The sequence below is a fragment of the Scyliorhinus torazame genome, chromosome 10 (genome assembly GCF_047496885.1).
Source record: "Scyliorhinus torazame isolate Kashiwa2021f chromosome 10, sScyTor2.1, whole genome shotgun sequence".
NCBI classification, from domain to species: Eukaryota; Metazoa; Chordata; class Chondrichthyes; order Carcharhiniformes; family Scyliorhinidae; genus Scyliorhinus; species Scyliorhinus torazame.
This window is the reverse complement of record NC_092716.1, coordinates 145,010,928-145,023,317: the sequence shown is the minus strand read 5'-3', so window position 1 is coordinate 145,023,317 and position 12,390 is coordinate 145,010,928. Positions and strand designations below refer to the sequence as shown.

The 12,390-nt window shown below is 48.1% G+C and overlaps 1 protein-coding gene across 1 annotated transcript in view; it reads left to right on the top strand.

Annotated features, from left to right (window-relative positions):
• Positions 1 to 11,885, top strand: part of LOC140430266 (low choriolytic enzyme-like) — a 183,240-nt gene extending 171,355 nt beyond the window's left edge. The window contains exons 8-9 of the mRNA XM_072517691.1: positions 11,417 to 11,538; positions 11,796 to 11,885. Of these exons, the coding sequence (XP_072373792.1) occupies positions 11,417 to 11,538; positions 11,796 to 11,885 (212 nt within the window). The remainder of the gene's footprint in view (positions 1 to 11,416; positions 11,539 to 11,795) is intronic.
• Positions 11,886 to 12,390: the final 505 nt, after the last annotated feature.

Genomic DNA, 12,390 nt, shown 5'->3' with positions numbered 1-12,390 from the left:
GCACTGCGGACTCTGTACCCACATGTCCCCCTCCTCTCCATACCCCGGGCCCAATCGGAGCCCAGCACAGTGGGGGCCTCTGGCCCTGCCACCCATCCCTCTGCCAGGACACCCAGCGGCTGGCACTGTCCTTGCCAGTGGCATGCTCCACGCCCCCGCCCGGTGCCCCCATAGGGGAACAGGCCGAGCAGACGTGATGCCCCACACAGGACTGGGGTGATGCCCGAGCACCAACCGCCATTATGGCAGCCATCTGGCTGTGCACCCACTGACCACCCAACTCTGCCCCTGGTTCTACACAGTGACAATGGCCGTATGGGTCCGCTGCCACAGCGCGCCCCAGTCCCGGCCCTGGACACTCCGCCCAACCTGCCGCCACCCATCTGGGTAACACACAGGGCTACACCCAATATGGGCAATGGCAGCCAACAGAGATGGGCGCCAGGACCGGGGGCGCTGATGGTGCCGGATACCGATGGGGCAGTGGTGCGGGGGTGGGGGAGGGACATGCGTGCTGGGGCCCGCAGTGCCAACCGGGGCCACCGTGTAGCCTGTCATGCAAGAGTGCCTTTAAGAACTGGATGTTTAAGCAATGTACCTTCAAGAAAACAGTGGTGTCATAGAGTGGGTGGAGCTCAGCTCAGGTCAGCCATTTTGCAAGTTTTTAGTTTTCAGTTTAGAAAGCAGTTTGTGTGTGTCTGTGTGTTTCCAGAGAGCTGAAAGTTTTGAAAAGAGCTGGGTGTGTGTCTGTGTTTTGCAGTGAGCTGGATCTCTCCCTTGAAAGACTATCTCTCGATCATTTGGGTGATTCAAACTTAGAATAGTGAAGCCTTTAACCTGATGTGATTTTATTTAAAGGTGTTAAGTCTCTTGGAGGTTTGAAGGAACATTTTACGGAATTATTTACTGTTGCAATATTTTCTGAGTTAGCTTTGAAGTAAGGGCTGTTAAGAGATCCAATGTTTATTTAAGATATTAAGTTGAGTTCATGGAATAAACAGTGTTTTGTGTTTAAAAACCCACATGTCCATAATTGTAATTCCACACCTAGGGAAAAAGCCGTGTGCCAGGAAAAGCAACAAATCCATTAAAGGGAGAGGTTGGTTGAACTCCATGATACATTTTGGGGTTCTGAAAACACCTCGCCCATAACAATTGGGAGCTCGAGGGGGATAAAAGTCTATCTATTGGATTGGCCTTTGTGAACTTAAAGACAGTGAAGGATTGTTGCTTTTCCGGTGTGGTATTTTAGTTTAAGTGGGGAGAATGTTGTGAACAATGGCTCTTTCAGAGGCTCAGAAGTTTTGGGGGTGGAGAATGTCACACGTAGTACTTTACGGACAGAAACGAAAAGCAGACTGTTAGATTTGGCAAGAACATTGCAGTTAACATTACCTGACAAAATGCGAAAAGATGAGGTAATTATGGCGGTGGTTAAGCATTTAAAGTTGCCTGAGTTTGACTCATTGGAAATGGCAAAAATTCAGTTGCAAATTAAACAAATGGAACATGAGAAAGAATTAAAGCGGCTGGAATACGAGAGTGAGAGAGAGGAAAAAGAAAGAGAAAGATAGAGAGAAGAAAAAGAAAGAGAGAGGAAAAAGAAAGAGAGAGATTGGGAAAAGAAAAGGAGAGAGAAGAAAGGAGAAAAGAAAAAATAGCCCTAGCAGAACAAAAAGAAAAAGAAAGGGAGATACAGATCAGGGAAAAAGATAAAGAGAGGGAGTTTGAACTTCAGAAAATGGCCATGAAACATGACAATCAGTTAAAATTGGCAGACGTAAAGGGAAACATACAGTTGGATGATAGTGATGAGGATAGTGAGAAAGAGCGTCATAGTCGAAGGCTTGGTAGGAATCTATTTAAATATGTCCAAGCATTGCCAAGGTTTGACGAGAAGGAAGTGGAAGTCTTTTTCATTTCATTTGAGAAGGTAGCTAAAGAAATGAAATGGCCACAGGACATGTGGGTGTTACTGATTCAAACAAAGCTGGTAGGTAGAGCTAGTTTGCATCACTACCGGCGGAGGTGTCTGGAATGTATGAGGAGGTGAAGAAATCCATCTTAAGTGCATATGAGCTAGTGCCTGAAGCTTACAGGCAAAGGTTTAGAAATTTAAAGAAAGAATTTGTCAAACATACATGGAGTTTGAAAGGCTCAAACAGAGTAATTTTGATAGGTGGATAAGGGCTTTGAAAATAGACCAAACATATGAAGCTCTCAGAAAAATTATAGTTTTGGAGGAGTTTAAAAATGCAATTCCTGATGTAGTGAGAACTCATATGGAAGAACAGAGGGTTAAAACTGTGAGATTAGCAGCGGAAATGGCAGATGATTATGAATTAGTTCATAAATCAAAGATTGGTTTCCGACATCAGTTTCAGCCGGTGAGGGATAGAAACTGGGGACATGAGAAATACTCAAGTGGTAACTGTAAAGGTGATCTGATGGGAGACAATAAAGAGAGTATACCTCAGATTAAAAAAGAAATCCAGGAGGGTGGAAAAGAAATTAAAAGTTTCAGATGTTTTCACTGTAATAAACTAGGCCATGTAAAGTCACAGTGTTGGTGGTTGAAGAAAAGCACTGGGAAGGCTGATGTGGTAAAACAGGATAAGACAGTGGGGTTTGTTAGAGTGGTAAAGGAAAGCCCAAGGGAAGCGAAGGAGGTGCAAACGATTGTCCAGCCTGTTCAAGAAGCAAAAGTAATTGTTAAGAAGGTGCCAGATGTATTTAAAGTATTTACTTGTGTGGGTAACGTTTATTCATGTGTATCAGGAGGAGCAGGTAAGGAAGTCACAAATTTGAGAGATACAGGGGCTAGTCAATCTTTAATGGTAAGAGATGAGGAATTATGTAGTTTGGGAAGAATGTTGCCAGAAAAGGTGTTGATATGTGGAATTCAGGGTGAGAGGAGTAGCGTTCCATTATATAAGGTAAGGTTGGAAAGTCCAGTGAAGAGTGGTGAAGTGGTAGTATGAGTAATACAAAGAACAAACAAACAAAGAAATGTACAGCACAGGAACAGGCCCTTTGGCCCTCCAAGCCCGTGCCGACCATACTGCCCGACTAAACTACAATCTTCTACACTTCCTGGGTCCGTATCCTTCTATTCCCATCCTATTCATATATTTGTCAAGATGCCCCTTAAATGTCCCTATCGTCCCTGCTTCTACTACCTCCTCCCGTAGTGAGTTCCAGGCACCCACTACCCTCTGCGTAAAAATCTTGCCTCGTACATCTACTCTAAATGTTACCCCTCTCACCTTAAACCTATGCCCCCTAGTAATTGACCCCTCTACCCTGGGGAAAAGCCTCTGACTATCCACTCTGTCTATGCCCCTCATAATTTTGTATACCTCTATCAGGTCGCCCCTCAACCTCCTTCGTTCCAGTGAGAACAAACCGAGTTTATTCAATCGCTCCTCATAGCTTATGCCCTCCATACCAGGCAACATTCTGGTAAATCTCTTCTGCACCCTCTCTAAAGCCTCCACATCCTTCTGGTAGTGTGGCGACCAGAATTGAACACTATACTCCAAGTGTGGCCTAACTAAGGTTCTATACAGCTGCAACATGACTTGCCAGTTCTTATACTCAATGCCCCGGCCAATGAAGGCAAGCATGCCGTATGCCTTCTTGACTACCTTCTCCACCTGTGTTGCCCCTTTCAATGACCTGTGGACCTGTACTCCTAGATCTCTTTGACTTTCAATACTCTTGAGGGTTCTACCATTCACTGTATATTCCCTACCTGCATTAGCCCTTCCAAAATGCATTACCTCACATTTGTCCGGATTAAACTCCATCTGCCATCTCTCCGCCCAAGTCTCCAGACAATCTAAATCCTGCTGTATCCTCAGACAGTCCTCATCGCTATCTGCAATTCCACCAACCTTTGTTGTCCAGGAATCTATCTTGTCCAGGAATACAGTTTATCTTGGATTATGATATAGCTGGATCGTAGGTGTGAGTGATGCCTACTGTGGTTGATAAGCCAGTGGAAAATCAGTCAACTGAAGTGTTGAAGGACGAATATCCTGGGATTTTTCCGGATTGTGTGGTAACAAGGTCGCAAAGTCACAGGTTAAGACAAAGAGTGAAGATGAAGTTGAAATGCAATTATCAGAAACGATTTTTGATCAGATGGTTGAAAAAGAAAAAGAACAGGTGGAGGATGAGGTGGATATTTTTAGTTCAGGAAAATTGGCAGAGTTACAACAGAAAGATGCAGAAATAAAACGGATATATCAGAAAGCATATACGGAAGAGGAATCTGAGAGTATACCAGAGTGTTATTACCGTAAAAATTGTGTCTTGATGAGGAAGTGGATACCTGTACATATGCCTGCGGATGAAAAGTGGGCAGAAGTTCATCAAGTAGTATTGCCGGTAGGGTATAGAAAGGATGTGTAGCGAGTTGCACATGAGGTACCAGTGGGAGGTCATTTGGGAATAAGGAAAACTCAAGCTAAAATCCAGAAACATTTTCACTGGCCTGGACTACATAAAGATGTAGTTAAATTTTGTCAATCATGTCACACATGTCAAGTGATAGGGAAATCTCAAGCAGTGATAAAACCCTTAATACCCATTCCAGCATTTGAGGAACCCTTTTACAAGGGTCCTAATCGATTATGTAGGACCGCGTCCTAAAACAAAAAGTGGGAATCAATATTTTTTGACTATAATGGATGTGTCTACTAGATTTCCAGAGGCCATTCCAGTACGTAATATTACAGCTAAAAGGATTGTGGAGGAGTTACTTAAATTCTTTACTAGATATGGACTACCCACCGAAATTCAATCGGATCAAGGAACAAATTTTACTTCAAAGTTATTCAAAGCAGTTATGGATAGCTTAGGAATAAAACAATTTAAATCAACTGCATACCATCCAGAATCGCAGGGAGCGTTAGAAAGGTGGCATCAGACATTAAAGACAATGTTGAGGGCGTGTTGTCAAGATTATCCCGAGGATTGGGATAAAGGAATCCCATTCGTATTGTTTGCAATTAGGGATGCACCTAATGAGCCTACCAAATTTAGTCCTTTTGAGCTAATTTTTGGTCATGAGGTAAGAGGACCACTTAAATTGATTCAGGAAAAATTGGTGGGTGAGCAATCGGAAATTACACTACTGGATTACGTGTCAAAGTTTAGGGAACGATTAAATAGAGCAGGTGGCTCGACAACATTTGAAAGTTGCACAAAATGTGTTGAAACGGGTCGCGGACAAGAAATCCAAAGTTCGTAGTTTTACCAGTGGGGATAAAGTTTTAGTGTTGCTAGTGGTAGGGGAGCCTTTAAAAGCAAGGTTTTGTGGACCTTATCAGAGTGAAAGGAAATTAAGTGAGGTGAATTATGTGGTAAAAACACCAGATAGAAGGAAGACTCACCGAGTGTGTCATGTGAATATGCTTAAAAGGTACTTTGAAAGGGAAGGAGAGAAAAAGGAGGTTTTAATGATTCTAACTCAAAGTGACAAACCAAATCCAGATGACTGTGAATTTGACATACCTCAAATTAAATTGGAAAATGAGGATGTTCTTAAAAATTGGGATGAATTGTTAAGTTACCTTCCAGAGGAAAAACAAACTGACCTGAAAGAGTTATTGATATCACATGGGCAAGTTTGTAGAGATAAATTGGGAAGTACTAAAATGGCTATACATGATGTAGATGTGGGAAATGCTGTTCCTATCAAACAACATCCATATAGACTTAATCCTTTAAAATTGGCACAGGTTAACAGAGAGATTGAGAGTATGTTGAAGAATGGCATAATTGAAGTGGGTTGCAGCCAATGGAGCTCAACCATAGTGATGGTACCTAAACCAGACGGTACCCAACGGTTGTGTGTGGACTATTGAAAGGGGAATGCAGTTACAAGAACGGACTCTTATCCTGTCCCACGTTTGGTGGATTGCATTGAGAAAGTGGGACAATCTGCTTTTATATCCAACTTCCAGACATGGAAAGAACATTTAAAACATCGTATGGAGTTCTTCGATCGACTTCAGGAGGCGGGTTTGGTGATGAACCTTGCCGAAAGTGAATTTGGAGAAGCCCGAATCACTTTCCTTGAGGAGTTTCCGATACCCTCAAGATGAAGGGAAATAATGCGATTTCTTAGCATGAGTGGATTTGATCGAACAGCTGTGCAAAAGTTTTGTGGCGAGATTACTCGACTGATGGAATTGTTGAAGAAACGTAAAAAGATTCAATGGACAGCTGACTTTCAACAGGCATTTGACTGCCTGAAAGCTGTGATCACCAATGCTCCTGTATTGCAAGGGGCTCTGTGGTCAGATTGAACTGAATTATCTGATTCTGAAGAGAAATGCCGAGGAGTAGCGGAATGGATGGATCGTGCAGAGACTTTGTTCAAAGAGACCGTCAATCGAGAAGGATTTCGGTTGGAGGAAGAAGAACAAAGAAAAATGGACTATATTATTATACCTGTTCTAATGTGTTGTTTTTTTTAAAAACGAAAAGGTATATTTATGGTGTACATTTTTAAATTGATGGTGCATAGGTGAAAAATGAAACCATCTTCAAGTTGATGGTTTTTTTTTTTTTCTTGGGGGGAGGTGTCATGCGAGAGTGCCTTTAAGAACTGGATGTTTAAGCAATGTACCTTTAAGAAAACAGTGATGTTATAGAGTGGGTGGAGCTCAGCTCAGGTCAGCCATTTTGCAGGTTTTTAGTTTTCAGTTTAGAAAGCAGTTTGTGTGTGTCTGTGTGTTTCCAGAGAGCTGCAAGTTTTGAAAAGAGCTGGGTGTGTGTCTGTGTTTTGCAGTGAGCTGGATCTCTCCCATGAAAGACTATCTCTGGATCATTTGGGTGATTTAAACTTATAATAGTGAAGCCTTTAACCTGATGTGATTTTGTTTAAAGGTGTTAAGTCTCTTGGAAGTTTGAAGGAACATTTTAAGGAATTATTTACTGTTGCAATATTTTCTGAGTTAGCTTTGAAGAAAGGGGTGTTAAGAGATCCAATGTTTATTTAAGATATTAAGTTGAGTTCATGGAATAAACAGTGTTTTGTGTTTAAAAACCCACATGTCCATAATTGTAATTCCACACCTAGGGAAAAAGCCGTGTGCCAGGAAAAGCAGCAAATCCATTAAAGGGAGAAGTTGGTTGAACTCCATGATTCATTTTGGGGTTCTGAAAATGCCTCGCCCATAACAAGCCCATAGAACCTGTTTGGGCATGGGAGTATGCGCCATGCTAACATGTCAGCCTTCCACCCCCTGCAGACAATGGCGTTTGGTGTTCAACCAGCAATGCTGGCTGCCATGGCGATGGTTGCAGTTCTGCGAGATGCCCTGCGACCGCATGAGCGGGGGCTGCTCTGAGCGGAGGGGGAAGCTGCAGCAGCGGAGCGGGTGTCAGCAGAGTGGCTAGCAGCAGAACGGCCAGCAGAGGACCGGGCTGCAGAGGAACGGGCTACAAAGGGGCAGGTGGCGGCTGCACAGGCTGGATGGCCGACTGCCCAACCGGCCGAGGAGGAGGAGGTGCCAAGGAGGTGCCGCATAAGACCTCATGTGTACCGGTGCCGCCTGTCATTCGAGGACCTGCTGAACTGGGCATGCCATTGGAGACTCCAATTGAGCAGAGAGACAACGCAACATACCTGCCAGATGATGGGCACCCACCCGCAGCCCCCCCCCACCCCCCCAGCTGAGGGGTCGGCTCCAGGCCAGCAGGGGTTACCCGTTGCGGCCATGGCTGATGACACCTATCCAGAGGCCACAGACCGACACAGAGACCCGCTACAACGACGCGCATACAGCGACCAGGAGTGTGATCGGCTGGTGCTTCGGCATCTTGAAGATGTGCTTCAGGCGCCTGGATCTTTCTGGAGGGGCCTCCAGTATGAGGCTGAGAGGTTCGCCTGCATCGTGGTAGCCTGCTGCATCCTCCACAACATCGCGCAGCAGAGGGGTGATGTGCTGGATGAGGAGGAAGGGCAGGCCTCGTCCAACGAGAAGGATGAGGGGGAGAGGGACAATGAGCAGGACATGGGGCCTGGGCAGACACGGGGAGCCTCACAACATTATTGCCAGGGCCAGCACGCACGGGACGCTCTGATCGCCTCCAGGTTCACTGATTGGGGGGGGGGGGGGGGGGGTGGTGCTCGCCAGCAGCATGGACACCACATCCCAGACCCACACCCCCTCACTTCCCACACCCCCTCACTTCCCACACCGCCAAACGTCCCGCTTGCACACCCCTCCGTTATACATACCTGTGGCGCTATGAGCTGAGGGCCCTGGGTTGGCAGTGACAGCTGGTCTGGTCCATGGGTTGGAGGATGATGACAACCAGCTGTACAATGAGCTCTGGTGCTCCACATCAAATGATATGTCTGTATCATACGATGTCATGCCCACAGTAGTACCTTCCACCTGGGTGATCCCTGCATGGGAGCTGGCCGGTCCATCACATGGCCCCGTCGGATCCCTGGGCTTGATGAGCTGGGGATGGTCGGACCACGAGGAGGGGGGGTGGGGACTGAGAGAGGAAGGGTGGGGACCATATACTCCCATTGGGCCTTCACTCGCCTCCCACCCCCCACTCCCACTGGCCAGCACTGACCGCCCCACCTCCACACCCATCAGACAGAGCACTGAGGCAGGTTTGAACGGTGTTAACTGGTGTTTATTGTGAATAAATATATACAGTCTGTGCCCTAAACCCTATGACTGAACTGTGCCCTTCACCTGTGCCAACCTAACTGGTGTCTAACTTTCTAGACTTACGGGCCCTAACACTACTCCAAGTGGTTCCCTAGATTGTACAGCAGGACTGGAGGCCACCTGCTGTGATGCCTGCCCTGCGACAAGGGTCCACGTTGACGTACGTCTCCAGGGACGGCCTGGCCTCGATGGGCCCGGCTACTGCTCGAGTGCCCCGGCTGGCGTGGTGCCACCCTGTTCTGCCCGCTGCTCACAAGATATACAAGGGTCAGGAGGGGGAGAGTCCGAGGTGCTGCGATGTTCCGGTAGCTCCCGTGCGGGAGTCACCAGCATGGGCCCCATCACCTCCTCCAACTCGGGGTGCCCGATGGCACCCTGGCCACTCTATTGGATGGGGGTGCGAATGGAGCCATCCCCGGAGGCTCCCCCACCACCTGGCACTGCCAGTCCTGGAGGCCCACTCTGGCCTCGACCATGGTCTGCATGGTCGTGGCCATGGAGCACAGGGAGTGAACCATCACTGCCTGGGACTACACCACATCATGCTGCGACTGTGCCACCACCCCGTGGTTCTATGCCACATCAGCCAGTGACTGGGCCACCTCCCTCTCCTTCTGAGCCACCTCCCTCTGGGACTGAGCCACCCCGCCCCGTGTCTGCGCCACACTGGCTAGCGCATGGACAATGCCGCCGACGTTCCTAGCCATGGCCTGCTGTAACTGGGCCATGCTGAGGAGTGCCTGTGAGAGGACAGCCCTGTCCTAGGCCTCGGCCACTGCCTGCACAGAATGCCCCAGGCCTTATCCATAGCCGAAACCGTCGCCCCCAATGCCTCCACCGCGGACACCACCTGTGCATTGTCGGCCTGGATGGCACGCATGACCGGCACCACACCCTGCTCCTGCATGCGGATGGACTTTTCCACCTGCGCCTGCAAGTGCTGGATGCCTGCCGTCATCCCCTCTTGTGGTCACTGGGTCTCTGCCTGCATCTGCACTGTGGATGGGACTGGATGTTCCAGAAGCCCGAGACCTGTCTGGGCAGCAGCTGGTTCCTGGGGCCGGGGGTGTGTGGTGAGAGGGTTGGGAGGGTGTGGGTAGAGGAGGTTTGTGGGGTGAGTTGGTTGTGGGGGTGTGAGGTGAGTGGGATGGGGGTGTGTGGAGGAGTGGAGTAGTGTGGTGGAGATCCGCAACTACGCAGGGTCTCACTTCCTCGTCCGCCACCGAACTCCGACTCGGCAACCTCCCTTTCCTTCGGGCTGCCGACCACGTCCAGTGCCCACTGCTCGGGCATGGTGAGGGGCCGCAGTTCTGGTCGTCCCCCTCCAGTTTTCTCTTGCTCCCAGCGGTTGTCCGCGGCCTTCTCCTGGAGGTGGAAATACAAACAGCACAACCGTTAGATGTTCCGACGCATGCAGCCCAAGGGTTGGGTAGATGGTGGCCTCAGTGGTCAGGGCATCCTGCCATGGTGTCTTGCATAGGCGCTGGCATGCGGGCCAGGGTGGGGGTTTCTCTGTCCCACGGGGGGAGGGGCCGGGTTACATGAATTTTTGGGCCGGGGCACAGAGCAGCCAACTCACCCTGGACGCCCTGAGGAGGTCATGCTCCTTCTTCCTGCATTGCATCCCAGTCGGGGGATGCTGCCCATGGCACTGACCGCCTCTGCGCCCAAGCACGGCGAACGGCGGCGCCTGGTGGCCTTCGTCCCGGGCCGGGGTACAGGGTCATCCTTCTCCCTCCACGGCGTCCAGGAGGGTCTCCAGCTCAGCTTCCCTGAACCGTGGCGCTGTTCTCCTTCCAGCCATCTTGTTGACTGGGATGGTGTGTGTTGTGGGGAAGATCATTTAAGTGCGGCTGCAGCGTGTGGACCTCATGCGGCAATCACGGACCTGCCGAATCTGGCGCCGTTTCGCATGGAAACGGTTGCGTTACTCGTGACAATGTTGCTCGCCCATTTGGAGTTGCTGAATCGGTGCAGCTGTTGTGCCGTTTTTGCTGTCGTAAAGCACCACTGTTCCCCCATCACGTCAGCACTTAGTCTCAGAAACAGAGAATACAGCCCACAATTGCTGATGGCCCCTTCCTGTGCTGTGTTGTGCTGCAACCATTCCACAATTTTATGATTTACAAATTTGAAATTTCAATTTGATTTACAAATTTCTCTTTTTTTTTAACCACAAAATATTACTTTGATGTGTTATGCAAGGAAAGACCCCCGATCGGAACCCCTCCAGCTCAGCCGAAGCACCCCCAACCCACACCTTCCCTGCAAGACCCCCCTTCAGCACACTGGAAGTAAGTGTAGAGATACCCACCCCCTTACTTCCTCTTGGGATCCACGGCACCAGGTTGGCATTGCAAAGGGTGAGGCCTGAAGGGGGGACTGAGAGGGGATTGAAGGAAGGAGGGCCCTGAAAAGCAGGCATTTGGTAAGCCCGTAACGGGGTGTCCCTCACTTGGGGGGGCGGGGGGGAACCTTGCCATGATTGGAGAAGCTTGCCAGTGGTTCGAGGGGGTCCTTGCCTGTGATTCTTTTGGCTGCAGTGTTATTTTGAGATCAGGGCGCCCTTTAAAAATGGAGTCCAAATCGGTGAGGAGCCATTAAGCCCCGCCCCTCTCCAAGCCAGTTTGTATTGTAGTATGCTGTAATACACTGCATGTTTGCAATATACTGTTTTGAACCAAGTAATTTTTAATTTCACTTTTTAGATACATGTGGAGGACTATTCAGGACTGAAAAAGGAACATTTACCTCTCCAAATTTCCCAGATTTGTATCCAAACAATGCTCACTGCAAATGGATTATTACAACATCTGATCGCGAAGAACACGTAAGAAAGAATACAGCAAACAATGAAGGGAGCCTGAAGGGAGGAGGGGCCCATAGGGCGGGCATTTGGCAGGCCCATAACAGGGTGTTACTCACTTGGGGGGAAGCCTTGCCGGTGATTCGGGAGTGGGGAGCTCACCAGTGATTGTGAGGGGGGGGAGCCGTGTTGGGCATGCTATCAACGTTATTGGAACTCTTGTAACTGGTTTCAAGTGGAATAATATTAGAGATCTTTCATTTTCTGTGATTTTCTCAAAGTTGGGAAATGAAACATTTTTACACTTTTCCGCCAATTTTATTGTTGGTTACTTCCATTATCATAAACAGTATTGGCAGTCAGCAGAGTAAAGCAATTCTCATTCAGTTCCAAAACATCTGCGCCAGTGTGACGTTTCTGTTTTTCCCCACTATCATCTTTTTGTTTATTTCTAAGTGAGACTTCAAGTTCAATGCCAAATCATGGACAGATTTTTGCTTCAAATTTAAATCACCAGCTTTCAAAGAGAGACTTACATTCTTCAAGAATTTTAAAGGCAAATATGGTTTTGTGGAAATCTGAACTTTATGGACTGAATTTTAGAGCACCCCCAAAATTGGGGCGCAGGGTGTGAGTAGATTTACTGCTCCCTTTTTCATCGGGCAGAATCGACTATGGGAGCGGGAAGTCTCATGAGATGGCTAAATTGCGGTTAATGCCATCGTAAAAGCATGGTGAGATTGTCCATGAACATGCCACTGATGTTAGCCATGATGTGGAGATGCCGGCGTTGGACTGGGGTGAGCATAGTAAGAAGTCTTACAACTCCAGGTTAAAAAACAACAGGTTTGTTTTAAATCACTAACTTTCGGAGCA